A 12214-nucleotide genomic window follows, 5' to 3' on the forward strand; every position below is an offset into this window, starting at 1 on the left:
ATTCCAGTGGAATTCACAACTTTTAAGATTCAAGATTCAGACATATTTATCACGTGTACATGGAAACGTACAGTGAAAAATGTTATTTGCATTCACAACCAACATGCCTAAGGATGTGCTGGGGGGGGGGGGGGGACAGGGTGAGGGCTTGCCATACATTCCAGAGCCAACATAATATGCTCAGCAATGCTCAGCAGAACACCACTGAACACAGATTAAAGCAGATTGTATCAAGTGTCAAAGCAACAGCAGCAAAACACATCCCATTCCTCCCTCCCTCCCACCAACCACATACATACACAGCCCTCCAAACTCAGGACAGGATGTCCTCAGCCTCCAGCAGACTTGGACTCGCAGACGTTGTGCCTTCAACTTCCCCAGCGGACTTCCCGAGATTTGTTCCAGGCCTTGACTTCTGATTGACCTTTGATCTTTGGAATTGACCCCAGGACTAGCCTATCGCCAGACACTGACAGGACCCTGAACAGTAGGCCTTGCCGATTCAATGACATAAACGGTCACAGGTCCCAATTCTTTCTGCCCACATACAACCAGTTGTTCTATACCATACCCAAGCTGTGATAACCCACCCGCTTTTACATTCTATGCTTCGGCTAATTAGGGAAAGCACCCTTGTGTGCCTTTTAAATGTTGAGCCAAAACTATTTAGCAATAAAATGAAACATACTCTTGACCCTGTCATCAGGGGCTGCCACCACTCAGGCCATGCTGCCATCAAGAGGGTGGTACAGGAGCCTCAGGTTCAGAAACTGGTATTACCCCTCAGGCATCAGGCTCTTGAACCAGAGGGGATCACTTCACTTACTCCAGCCTATGGACTCAACAACTCATGTCCACAATATTCTTTATTATTTTATTTGTATTTGAAGTTTGTTCTCTTTTGCATATTGGTTGTTCGATTGGCTTTGTGTGTAATTTTTCATTGATTCTATTGTATTACTTTGTACCTACTGTGATGTCCGCAAAACATTGAATCTCGGGTTGTATACGGTGACACGTTTGTACTTTGATAATAAATTTACAGTACTTTGAACTTCACCACGTAAGGAAAGATGGAAGACTGGAGCAACAGACGAAAAAAGAGCGAACTGGAGAATTCAGCGGGTCAGGTAGCATCAATGGAGGGAAATGGATAACAAACTTTTCTGTTTGAGGCTCTAGATGATAGTCTGGGCAGTCCATGAAGTGTCTTTCTGTCCTGATGAATGATCTATATTTATTCCTCTCCATAGATGCTGCCTGACCTGCTAAATTCCTCTAGCACTTTTCCCCCAAGTTTTTAAAACGTTGTTAATGTACCTGCCTCACCCATTTATTCCGGCAGCCCATATTTGCACCACCCTCCGTCCCTTTGCCCCTTTTACACTATCGAGCAAGATCATTGCGAAGTGGACTCTGATATTTTGTGACAACTTCCTGCAAGTTGGCCGGCGGCTGCGACCTTCTCTGCCTCACCAAATATGGCGCGGTTGTGGGGCCATTCGAAAACATCGCGAGATTTGGCCCCTGTATAAATGCAAGCGCGAGATTACAGTTTCCTCTTCGCTTTCGCGTCGGTGACGGTGCAACTAATTTTCGGTCGTCCCGAACCCGGGTTCATCCGACACCTAAACCGTGCGCCTCTGTAGGTCAAAGCCAGCGCGATGCCTCCTAAATTCGACCCCAACGAAGTTAAGATCGGTGAGTCTGGTTTGAGGGAGGCGGCGGCTATGCCTGGGGAGTTTAGGCCCCGCCGGGCCCTGGGCCGCCCGCGTGTTTCCTGGGCACGTGTCCGGAGGGGTGCGGGAGTCTTGAAACCGGTTTGCCCGTAACTGCTAGTGGTCCCTACCCGGTCAGACTTCTCACGACTGACTGTCCCGTACCCGGGATGCGTGTCCATGACCGATGTCTGATAGTGGTCCACCCGGAGACGGACGCGGGCACCGGTCAGGAAGCGGGTGAACGGCCACCCTGTATCGCCACAAGGGATCCTTATTATTTGGAAGAAGAACGGGCAGTTCGAGCCTGCTTTGAAGTTATGTCCTCCTCGCTGTGTTTTCTGTGCCCGGAATTCCCCTGATGGCCAGAAATCTCTATTCAGAGCCACTTCTGAAGAAGGGTCTCGGCCCGATATGTTGACTGTTTACTCTTTTTCGACAGACGCTGTCTGGCCTGTTGAGTTCCTCCAACATTTTGTCTGTGGCTTGGATTTCCAGCATTTGCAGATTTTCTCGTGTTTGGTCAATTTAGCCCACATGAAGTGGCGTTCATGTCTTTTCACACATCCTGGCGTTACTGCGAGGTTTAAGGGTTACTTTCAGTAAAATAATGGAGGGCCATCTCATGAGAGTGGTGTTTAGATTAGTTTATATGCCACGATACAATGAAATTCCTGGCTCACATGAATATCACGATAATCGGTAAACATTGTGTAACAATAAACCCAACAATAGAAGCAATGACAAGCGCCGAAACAGCCTAATGGTGCAAAGATCGTTGTGTGAGAACAGTAGCCATTGTAACAGGCAGCCAGCAACTTCTGGAGGAACTCAGCGGTCCAGCAACGTCTGGTGGAGGTCACCATATCTGGTCAAGACCTTGCATCAGGACATTGGTACAAGTTGTAATGTCTTGCTAATTTTTCTTTCAAGTTGCACTGTATCTTGGTTTAGAAAGTGTCACTGGGGCAAGTCCTGGTGTTCTGTATCTAATTCCATTTGACGTATGCCGTCAGTGACAGTTTGCAGCTGAAGGGAGAACTCACTAGTCATTATAATTATATAAGGTTAGTTATAAGATAATAGGATTTTAGATAAAGTAGATAAAAAGGCTTAAGCAATAAGTGATGAGAAATTTTGTGTGTGGTTGTGGCAACTCAGAACTAGTTGATTTGTATTTGAACTTTCAGGTGATTTCGGACTTAACCCACAACGATTAGATAAGAACCAGATTTAATATCGCCACAGGTGCATGAAGCTTGTTCTTGTTGCAGCAAGGACAATGCATAACAGAAAAATTGTGAATTACAGTAGTTATATAAAGTAGCTAAATTAAACAAGTAATACAAAAATGGAAGTAAAAAAGTAGTGAGGTAGTGTTCATGGGTTCAATGCCCGTTCAGAAATCTGATGGCAGAGGGGAAGAAGCACACAATAAATGTGGTGTTGGGCACGAATCCACATGGATTTGCATCAGTGACCAGCACGTCCATTAGCTGTGCTGGAGGCAGCCTGCAAATGTCACCTTGTTGCTGGCATCAACACGACATGGCCACAGCGTACTCACACGAACCTGTATGTGGGGGGACCCATGCAGTCAAGGGGAGAATGTACAAACTCCTTGAAGACAGCTGCAGGAGTTGAACCCTGATTAATTTTAGAGCCGGCGCTATAACGCGTTGCCTAACTGCGATGATCCCGTGCCGTCCATTGATTAACAGACAGGGCAAAAAGAACGTTTGGGTCATATTTGGGTTGCGATTCTATGCTTAATGGGTTGCTGTATGGATAGGTGCTGAGAATCTAGTTCTTCCATAATCTGTCAATACTGTATTGGGAAAAGGGTTGAAGCATTTTTTTTAAATGGCGCAGACTGAAAGGAGTTGGTGCTCAGAAGCACCTGTCCTGGCAAAGTTGATTTACCTGCATGCCAATTTACAAAATGTAAGTAGGAAGGCAAATATTTAGTTGGTTCTCACAAGGATTAGCTGGCTGGTGGTGTAGTGGCATCAGCGCTGGACTTCGGAGCGAAGGCTCCTGAGTTCAAATCCAGCCGGCTCCCTTGCACGCTTTCCATCTGGAAAGCTGGGTTGAGGGTCGAGCTAGCAACTTGGCCTCGTAAAAACGAGAGCCTGCTAAAAAAAACCTCTGTCACAACGGTGTCCCGATGACTCCATTTGGGGTTAAGGGCTTTCTTTTTCTTATAAAGATTTGATTACAACACAAGGAGAATCTGTGATTCTATTTGGAATATCATGTTCGGTTCTGGGTGCTCTATCTTTGAAGGGAGTGTAGTGTTATTCACCTGATTGAGGATTTTAAGGCTGCTTGCCACAGTTTGGGAGGTGGGAGTCAGGTTTGCATCACAACTGGAATGTTAAGTACAGGCCATTTCTGGTGGCATGGATCCTACATCGAGAAGGTGGTGATGAGGGACTGTGGGATCTGGAGGGGTCTCATCACGTGAAAGATGCTGCCAATTGTTACCAGTGTCATTATGACGGCCAGAGAACAGTCCTGAGCCCCACATCTCAGCTGTGCCCTGGCCCAGCCAACAGCAACCCTTGTGGGCTGCTTCTGCCTTCTGGTCCTTGGTTAATTTATGGCTGTGGGAGCATGGCACAGTTCCACTTAAATGAGAGAATTGAAATCTCATTGCAGTATAATGGACTGCTGGTTAGAATCAGTCCCTTGGATGGCCCAGCAAACATGTTACCCTAAACCCCTCCATCTGCAAAATGCAGCAAAACAGACAATCTGTGAATAGCAGATGAATTGCAGTGGTTATATTGTTTTGTAAGACATGTCTGTCTTTTGTCTCCATAGTGTACCTCAGATGTACGGGTGGTGAAGTTGGTGCAACTTCTGCTTTGGCTCCCAAGATTGGTCCATTGGGTCTGGTGAGTCTCCACATCTCTTCCCTTTCAGTATGGCTTTTATACAATTCTATGTGGTTCAAGACTCCCTCAATTAAAAAAAAAATTTGCTCCTGCTCCCATATAGTCTCCCAAGAAAGTGGGTGATGACATTGCCAAGGCTACAGGTGACTGGAAAGGCCTTCGTATCACAATCCAGCTGACCATCCAGAACCGACAGGCACAGGTAAGGAGCTGAGGTGTCTGCACTCATGCTTATTTAGTTTTGTAAGAGTGCTGTAATTTTAGTTCATTAACTGCAGATAAAACTACAGTAGTCTCTTGGATCACAAATGTTAGAGGTATAGAACAACAGAGTGAGAGTAGGGTGTGGTTACTAATGTGGTATTTCCTATTGTTACCTACCCAAGTTGGTCTTTTCTGCTACAAAATCAGGCCATATGGGTGGAGAGAGGAAAGCACCAGGTGTGTAATATTATTGGGGAAAGCTGTTTTTAGACCTCCGAGTTGGCTCCATGTAGATTGTGCCATTCTTTTTCTGTCCTTGCCTTGTGGGTTTTCTGTTTTGCTGGAAGTAGAACATATTAGGTTCATGCCTTTTACAGATATGAATTTGTAGAAAGATATTTTACAAATATGCTTTTTAAATTGTCCCACATTACTGGGGCAGACAGTGCCATGTTGATAAATGGGTGATGGTTCTTGCAGAATATTCCACTGAGAAAGGTGGTTATTTATTGTACTAAATGTGTCCTGATTACTGCCATCGTAACCCAATGGTCCAGTGGCAACTAGACACTTAAGTATTTTGTGTACATGGGTACCCCATTAATGATTCTGTGCAGTGAACTTGTTGGTCATTGCCCTCTTGGTCTTGAGTCAAAATCCGTGTGGCCTTGCACTTCATGTACATTCACTGGATGAATGCACTGCCGTGAAGGTGATCTGAATCACACTGCAGCCCTGCACTGGTGCTCCTACAGCAATAAAACACTGCAGAGATTTCTGTAGAGTGAACCATTGAAGCATTGGGCAGAACCTGCCCCTGGGAGCTGGTGTTGGCAAAAAATGTGCTCAGGGATGCACCCTCATCTGTATAAGCCATTCTTGGGCAGTGGCAACATCTGCTCCATTTAGTAAGATCATGCTGATCTGGCTACCGACTCAGTTTACCTACCTGCCTTTTCCCTATACTTTGTGTGCATAGTGTTTTAGTTTGATGCCTTCCTTTATTACCTTAGTTATCCAAGGTTGGCTCCCCCTCCACTTGTCCATGTTTGTCTTCCACTGTTCCTCAGCTGTCCCACCATATAGCCTGTGTTCCAAGTCTACACTAGTCAAATCCTCCCTCATCCCATTGTAGTTTCTTTTGGGCAGTATAGACTGGTTTTGGATTAAACTATTGAACCCACTATTATATAAGAAAATTCAATCATACTATGATCATTCTTTCCAACTACAAGAATTTTACTTCTCATTGCACAGGATCAGATCTAAGATAGCATTTACCCTTGTAGATTCAGTAACTTGCTCTGGAAGCACACTATCAGGTTTAGTTTATGAAGTTCTGAAGTGTTCCTTGGCCGATTTGATTGCCTTGATCAATGTGCGAGTTAAAGTCCCTCATGACAACTGTTATTCCATTATTGTATGCAGCAGATATTTATTGGATTATTGGCATTGTAATGTTATTAGTCAGTGACATTTAGGCACATCCCAGTGAATCTTTCCCTTTCTCTGTGCACATTGATTCAATTGCTGCTCCTTAGATCTTATATCATCTCTCAATATTGCTCTGATCTTGTCCTTAATTACAGGTGCTACCCCACCTCCCTTACCTTCCTGCCTATCTTTCCATATTACCTGATATTTAATTCTCAGTCATCTCCACCCTTCAACCACATTTCTGTAATGGCCACTGATGGAAATTGCTGTCTACCTTACTTTGGCTGAACGCTGTTTCCTTGTGGAGATTTTTCTATCCTGACAAGCTCACTGGTGGCTATTACACAAAAGAATGACCAAGCAGTAGGGGTTAGGAATAGAGACTAGAATCCAGATGGTCTGTCAACACATGCAGCATCTGCTACTGGTCCCAGCCATGGTTTAGACCTTCTATTCTGCCCAGGAAGCAGCCCTGACACCTCTTAATCTTAATGCTGAGCAGCTGCAGCTCATCCAACTTGTCCAATACCAATCCCCACAGGGAGTCATTGCATTTGCCTAGATAGATTGCTCCACATGCAGTGGTAAGATTAACTGTTTAGTTACTGTTAAGAGTGCTGTCAAGCCTGGTCCCTTGTCCAAGTTCTTTGGAGAGCACCCTTTTCAGGAACATACTTCTCAATAAAATGCTGTGGTAGCATGCTGGTTTGCACGACACTGTGGTGGAGTTCATTTCTATGCTGTAAGAAGTTTGTACGTTCTTCTCTTGTGGGTGGGTTTCCTCAAAGATGCACTGGTTAGTAGGTTAATCGGTCATTGTAACTTCTCTTGTGGTTAGAAATAGGTGGGTTCCTGGGTGGAGTGGCTCATTGGGCCTGTTTTGTGATGTGGCTAAGTAAAAAGTAAGATGTTTTACTGGTGGAACCCACTTGTGCTTTCCTTCCTGGGTAATGTGCCCTGAGCAATAAGTTAAGCTTTTCTGTTGCTGGTGTCAACTGAAGTGGGATGAGTTTTCTGCATTTCTAGCCACTGTTCCCTTCAATTCTGGAAGCAGCTGGAGGTTTGCAGTGTTACTGAAATCTCTTGTTCATTCTGGGAGTGGCTTTTCTGGGGTTTTAAATACTTCTGGGAAATGAGTGGGTTGTTGGAGCTGATTTTTAAAAATGGTATGTCGCTTTCACTGTTGTATCTGGTATTGATGGCTGTGTTTCATTTAAAGATTCAGGTTGTCCCATCGGCTTCCGCCCTGATCATCAAAGCTCTGAAAGAACCGCCCAGGGACAGAAAGAAGCAAAAGAATAGTAAGTTCCGATGCAGTGTGGAAGTAAAAGTTTCCAGTGAAAAAAATTGATGTTTTGATTTCAATTTGTGGGGGGAGAAAGCTTGGCCATGTGGATTTCCTCAAGGTACTTATTGTTAGTACTGTGCAAGACCATTGGTCATGGAGCTCCCTGCTTATGCTCTAAATGGTGGTATTAGTGTGCTGTCTGCTTCATTCAAGCCCATAGATAGAACATGTGGTTCTTTATTGGGCAGGTGGGCAGTTTGTGATGGGAGCTCCTTTCATCGCACATACATGAGTTTAGTATGATTCCAATGTATGGCCTCTGTTTCACTACCATTGTGAATGCATCTTCTCTGCTTTGAGTGATTCACGTGTTGGTGAGGATGGTGCATTTCCTCAAGGAATCTGAACACATTCTTGAATTATTTAATCAATGCCTGGTTATTTCTTCCTGTATGAGAGCTCAGAATAGTGTGCCTATTTCAATGTTACTTTGTTGCATGTGTGAATGACATGGTCTGCCCAAAGGAAGCAAATGAGATCTCACTGTTCAGGTATCTTAATTTGCCTTGAATTGCCTATTCAAAGTAATTTAACTCTCAGCAGTATAAAGGGGGGCAGGGATCACTTTCACTAATGCCTGTAGAGCAGGAGTTTTATTGTAGGACTGAGGCCTTGGTTTTCACATATCCTTTTCCTCAATTGTCCGAATGTTATGCCAAGTGGTGGCTCTTTGGCTGTGGGAAATAGTTACCGTGGCCCATTCAGGCTGGGTTGTGGATGGGGATTAGGACAGTGTGTTGCACCTTGCATAAACATTTGCTGGTTAACAGTGAAGAAGTAACCACTGACTTTAACTTTTCTTAAGCATATGATGTAAGATGGAGCTGCAAATTCTTAACTGGAGATCTAGGCAGTCTGTTGGTTAAGCTTTGAAATTTGTTTCTGCTGGTGACTTAACAGATTGTGAAGAGGCTCCATGTTACTTACTGATTTTTAACTACACTTTTTTTTTCTAGTTAAACACACTGGCAGCATCACCTTTGATGAGGTGGTTAATATTGCCCGGCAGATGAGGCATCGTTCTCTAGCGAGAGACCTTTCAGGTGGGTACAGTTTGCAGTGCAGAATGGTGTCTGACGTCTGCTCTTCTCTTGTAAGTGTCTGCAGTAATGTTGAAGGTTGTTTTTGAATTATTGCAGGAACTGTGAAGGAAATCCTTGGAACTGCTCAGTCCATCGGTTGCAACATTGATGGCAAACATCCTCACAGTGTCATTGACGACATCAATGAAGGCAGTATTGAATGTCCTACTGTAAGTTTAATTACCTTGTGCTGAATTGATTTTTGGTGTATACTGTACCAGGTTGCTTACAAATTTTGTTTTATTTTCAACAGGAATGAAGAGAAAGTGCAAGGTATCAGTGTCCCAGCAAAGTGAAATAAAATCTTTTGAGATAAAGTTTCTAATTTCAATTGTCTTTATTCCTCTGGTGTCTATTCCAGTATATAGACTTTTACATTTGTTGTTAGCCCTGGGTGTAGAAATTTAACTTGTTTTGACCAAATTCCAAACTCGTCTGTTTATTGTTATCATGGGTGTAAATACCCAGGGTATAGATACTATGGAAATAAGCTTTTTGCAGCAGCATGTCGCATGGTCAAACATAAATAACACACTCAAATGCAAATATACTAATGGCACCAGTGCATGTTGGAGGAAATAAACAGTCTGAAGTAAAGTTAAATCTTTTCAGGACTGTTTAAGAACCTGATGGCAGTGGGAAAGAAGCTTTTGTTGAACACTGAGGTCCAAGTCTTCCAGCTCCTGGTGGCAGCATTGAGGAGAGCAGTGTGACAATGGGTGACAGATGCCACATTTCTAAGGCATTGCCTCTTGTGAATGTCCTTGGTGGGGAAGCTGCACCTGTGATGGAACCAGCCAAGTCTACTACTTTGTAGCCTTTTGTGTTTTTGTACTTTGGAATTTCCATACCAGGAGTGAAACAAGTCAGAGTTCTTTCTGTCTGTAGATATTTGTCAGTCTTCAATGACCAGCTGAATCTCCTAAGTAGAGATGCTAGTGTACTACCTTTATGATTGTATCTACATCTGTGAGAATGTCCCCCCACTACTCTATCCTTCAAGAATTTTGCATTTCAATGAAATTTTTCTAGAATGCTTGAGTACAGTCCCTGGATCTCATTGAAAATCTTTTTGCAAATCCAAGGGCACCATATCAACTGGAACTTCCTTATCTATTCTAATGATATCCTAGCAGTTTAATCAAAATGACTGGCTCTAAACGAATGCATGTTGAAAGTTCAATGTAAATTTAAAGTGTATACAATCCTGAGATTCATTTTCTTTCAGGCATTCACAGTAAATACAAGAAACACAGACTCAATGAAAGGCTGCTTAATACTGTTCTTTGCCAGGTGCTCTGTAAATACAGCCTTCATTACAGGTTTCAGGCTACAGTGAAGAAGTTAACACTTACAGAACCAGCACTGCCTTGGAAGATAACCAGAACATCTTTTCAAATTGTGGAATGTAGGTAATCATTCCTTGGGATCCATCAGCTTTCAAGTTGCCAATTACTCCAGTATTACTAATGGGTTACTTTCAATTCCTTATACTGGCATGACTCTTGAATCATGCGTAACAGGCTTTGTCTTCCATAAAGGCTGATAGCTTGGCCCAGTTAGCTTGTCTGTCTTTGGAATGTGGGAGGAAACCAGAGGAAATCCATGTGGTCAAGGGGAAACATACAAACTCGTTACAGACAATGGCAGAATTAGGCACAGGTTGCTATTTAAAATAAGGATCCAAAATATCCTTTCACCTAATAGATCCCTCAACAATTTGATCTGGAATTGTATCTCATACAATCCATGAATTCTACAATTTGGCTGATTTTTAAAAAAAATCTAAATGTAGATTGTCTCATAATTAGTGTGTTACACATCTAAATTTCTTAATTCTTGCTGTGCCCAACATTACATCTATTTGTTAGCCTGTAAGTAATTCTAATTAATATTTTCTGCCCTTGACTAATTTTCTTGCCCTTGCTCAGGCCAAATGAATCCTAACCTGTCACAGCAGGATTATTCCTCACCACTGCACAGATCTCCCTTTTTCTAAACCACCCCTTTTCCTTCTCTACCTGTCCAATGTGGAGTAACCTGAAATTTAGCTCTCAGCTTTGCTCAGTCTGTTGTCATGCATATTCTTTCATGTGCTGTTAATTTATTTGCTATTTTGCCAGCATTCAGGTTTTATAACTTGCTCGTTTTAGAATTGTTCAGTACTTTAATCCCTTTTGCTTATTTGACTTACTTCTACTTATTTCACTTGATACTTTTTTTAGTGTACAGCTCCCTGAAAGTTTAAATCCTCTCCAGTTGCAAACTTTTCTAAGAAAGTAGGTCTCAGCCTGTTCATTTTACACAGGTCTCAAATGCTGCAAAAGAAGTGCTCTTTGAGAATATCTGCTCTTTAGTTTTTATTAGCATATGCACTGGAAATAATGCCAAGATTACAACCTTTGAGATTTTGCTTTATGACCTTTCCTAGCTTGCTAAGCAATGCTTAATGCTTACCTCTCTTACCCTATGTCATTGGCACTATGTCCTTTGGCTTTTCTGGCTTCCTTAGCTGTTCATTGATGTCCTTGCAGCATCTGTAGGTTGCAAATGCAACTATGCCATCTAATTAATCACCTAGCATTACTGCCGTCTTGTGGTGTTGCACTCTGCTGAGATGTGAACAATATATAAGGGAAAATTGTCAGTGATCGAGATCAGCTTAGAAGATGACTGTCGTAGCTTTCATCTATACATGGTGGTTATATGCAGACGCTTTTTGTCTAGTGTTTAAGCAGCTCTGTAACCAACTTTCCCCAAATGTTCAGTACCTCAAAGATGCGCCACTGACTGAAACATAATGCTCAAGCTGCTGCAAATGAAGGACTCTAGATCTGGTCATCTGGAACACTGAAACGCTCCAGATCTCTCGCAAGCTGCCTGTGCATTCACTTGGCTCAGCTGCCATGCATCAGCTTCACTTAATTATAAATTGTTGGCAAGTGTTGAGATATTCAAAAGACCCCACCAACCATCATGCCACACAGATTTTCAGAAGTTTGCAACCATAGTGTCATCTCACTACCTCTTCACTCGCACAAGGCTGCCCGCTGAAGATTTGTTCACCAAGGACTGCTGTGTACAAATCATGTGGATTCTGGGCCCCTTCAAAAGCCAAGAACCATTAGTGTGCTTGATTGCTATTGATTCCCAGTAGTGTTGAGCTTCTCAGTTGAAGTTCCTGAGCATGTCTCAACTGTAAATCACCTACAATTAGTTCTCTAGATGTGCCCCATGCAAGCTGTGGGGAATCCACTATGTAGGATTTGACAATGGGAAACTGAGCTCAACACTATAATGTCTGTGTTTGGCATCAGGCAGCAAAGATTGAAGAATAGCTGCAAGCCTACAGGAGGCACTCTGATTTGGAGTGGGAGGCTGCACAGCTTTGTCAATAGAAAGGGCCAGAAGTGGATGTTAAGATAATGTCAGATCCTTGCATTGTCTGTTTAGGTCAGAGGTTTTATCCTATTTGCCCTTTTCAGCTCATCAAATCTCTTAGCACAAAGTAATCTTATTCTCCAC

At 43.0% G+C, this 12214-nt stretch overlaps 1 protein-coding gene across 1 annotated transcript; it reads left to right on the plus strand.

The window, feature by feature from the left end:
* Nucleotides 1-1543: 1543 nt before the first annotated feature.
* Nucleotides 1544-9009, plus strand: LOC140731018 (large ribosomal subunit protein uL11). Its single transcript, XM_073052193.1, has 7 exons — nucleotides 1544-1701; nucleotides 4545-4618; nucleotides 4722-4820; nucleotides 7479-7560; nucleotides 8564-8650; nucleotides 8747-8859; nucleotides 8943-9009. Exons 1-7 carry the CDS (start codon nucleotides 1665-1667, stop codon nucleotides 8946-8948), a joined length of 498 nt encoding a protein of 165 aa, XP_072908294.1. The 5' UTR covers nucleotides 1544-1664; the 3' UTR covers nucleotides 8949-9009.
* Nucleotides 9010-12214: the final 3205 nt, after the last annotated feature.

The sequence above is a fragment of the Hemitrygon akajei genome, chromosome 7 (assembly GCF_048418815.1).
Source record: "Hemitrygon akajei chromosome 7, sHemAka1.3, whole genome shotgun sequence".
Taxonomy (NCBI): domain Eukaryota; kingdom Metazoa; phylum Chordata; class Chondrichthyes; order Myliobatiformes; family Dasyatidae; genus Hemitrygon; species Hemitrygon akajei.

Bases quoted from the DNA above. Each gene is read 5' to 3' on its own strand.
- LOC140731018 (XM_073052193.1), top strand. From the start codon at position 1,665: ATGCCTCCTAAATTCGACCCCAACGAAGTTAAGATCG. The intron at 4,821-7,478 runs GTAAGGAGCTGA...TTTCATTTAAAG, and splicing joins TCCAGAACCGACAGGCACAG to ATTCAGGTTGTCCCATCGGC. The intron at 7,561-8,563 runs GTAAGTTCCGAT...TTTTTTTTCTAG, and splicing joins CAGAAAGAAGCAAAAGAATA to TTAAACACACTGGCAGCATC.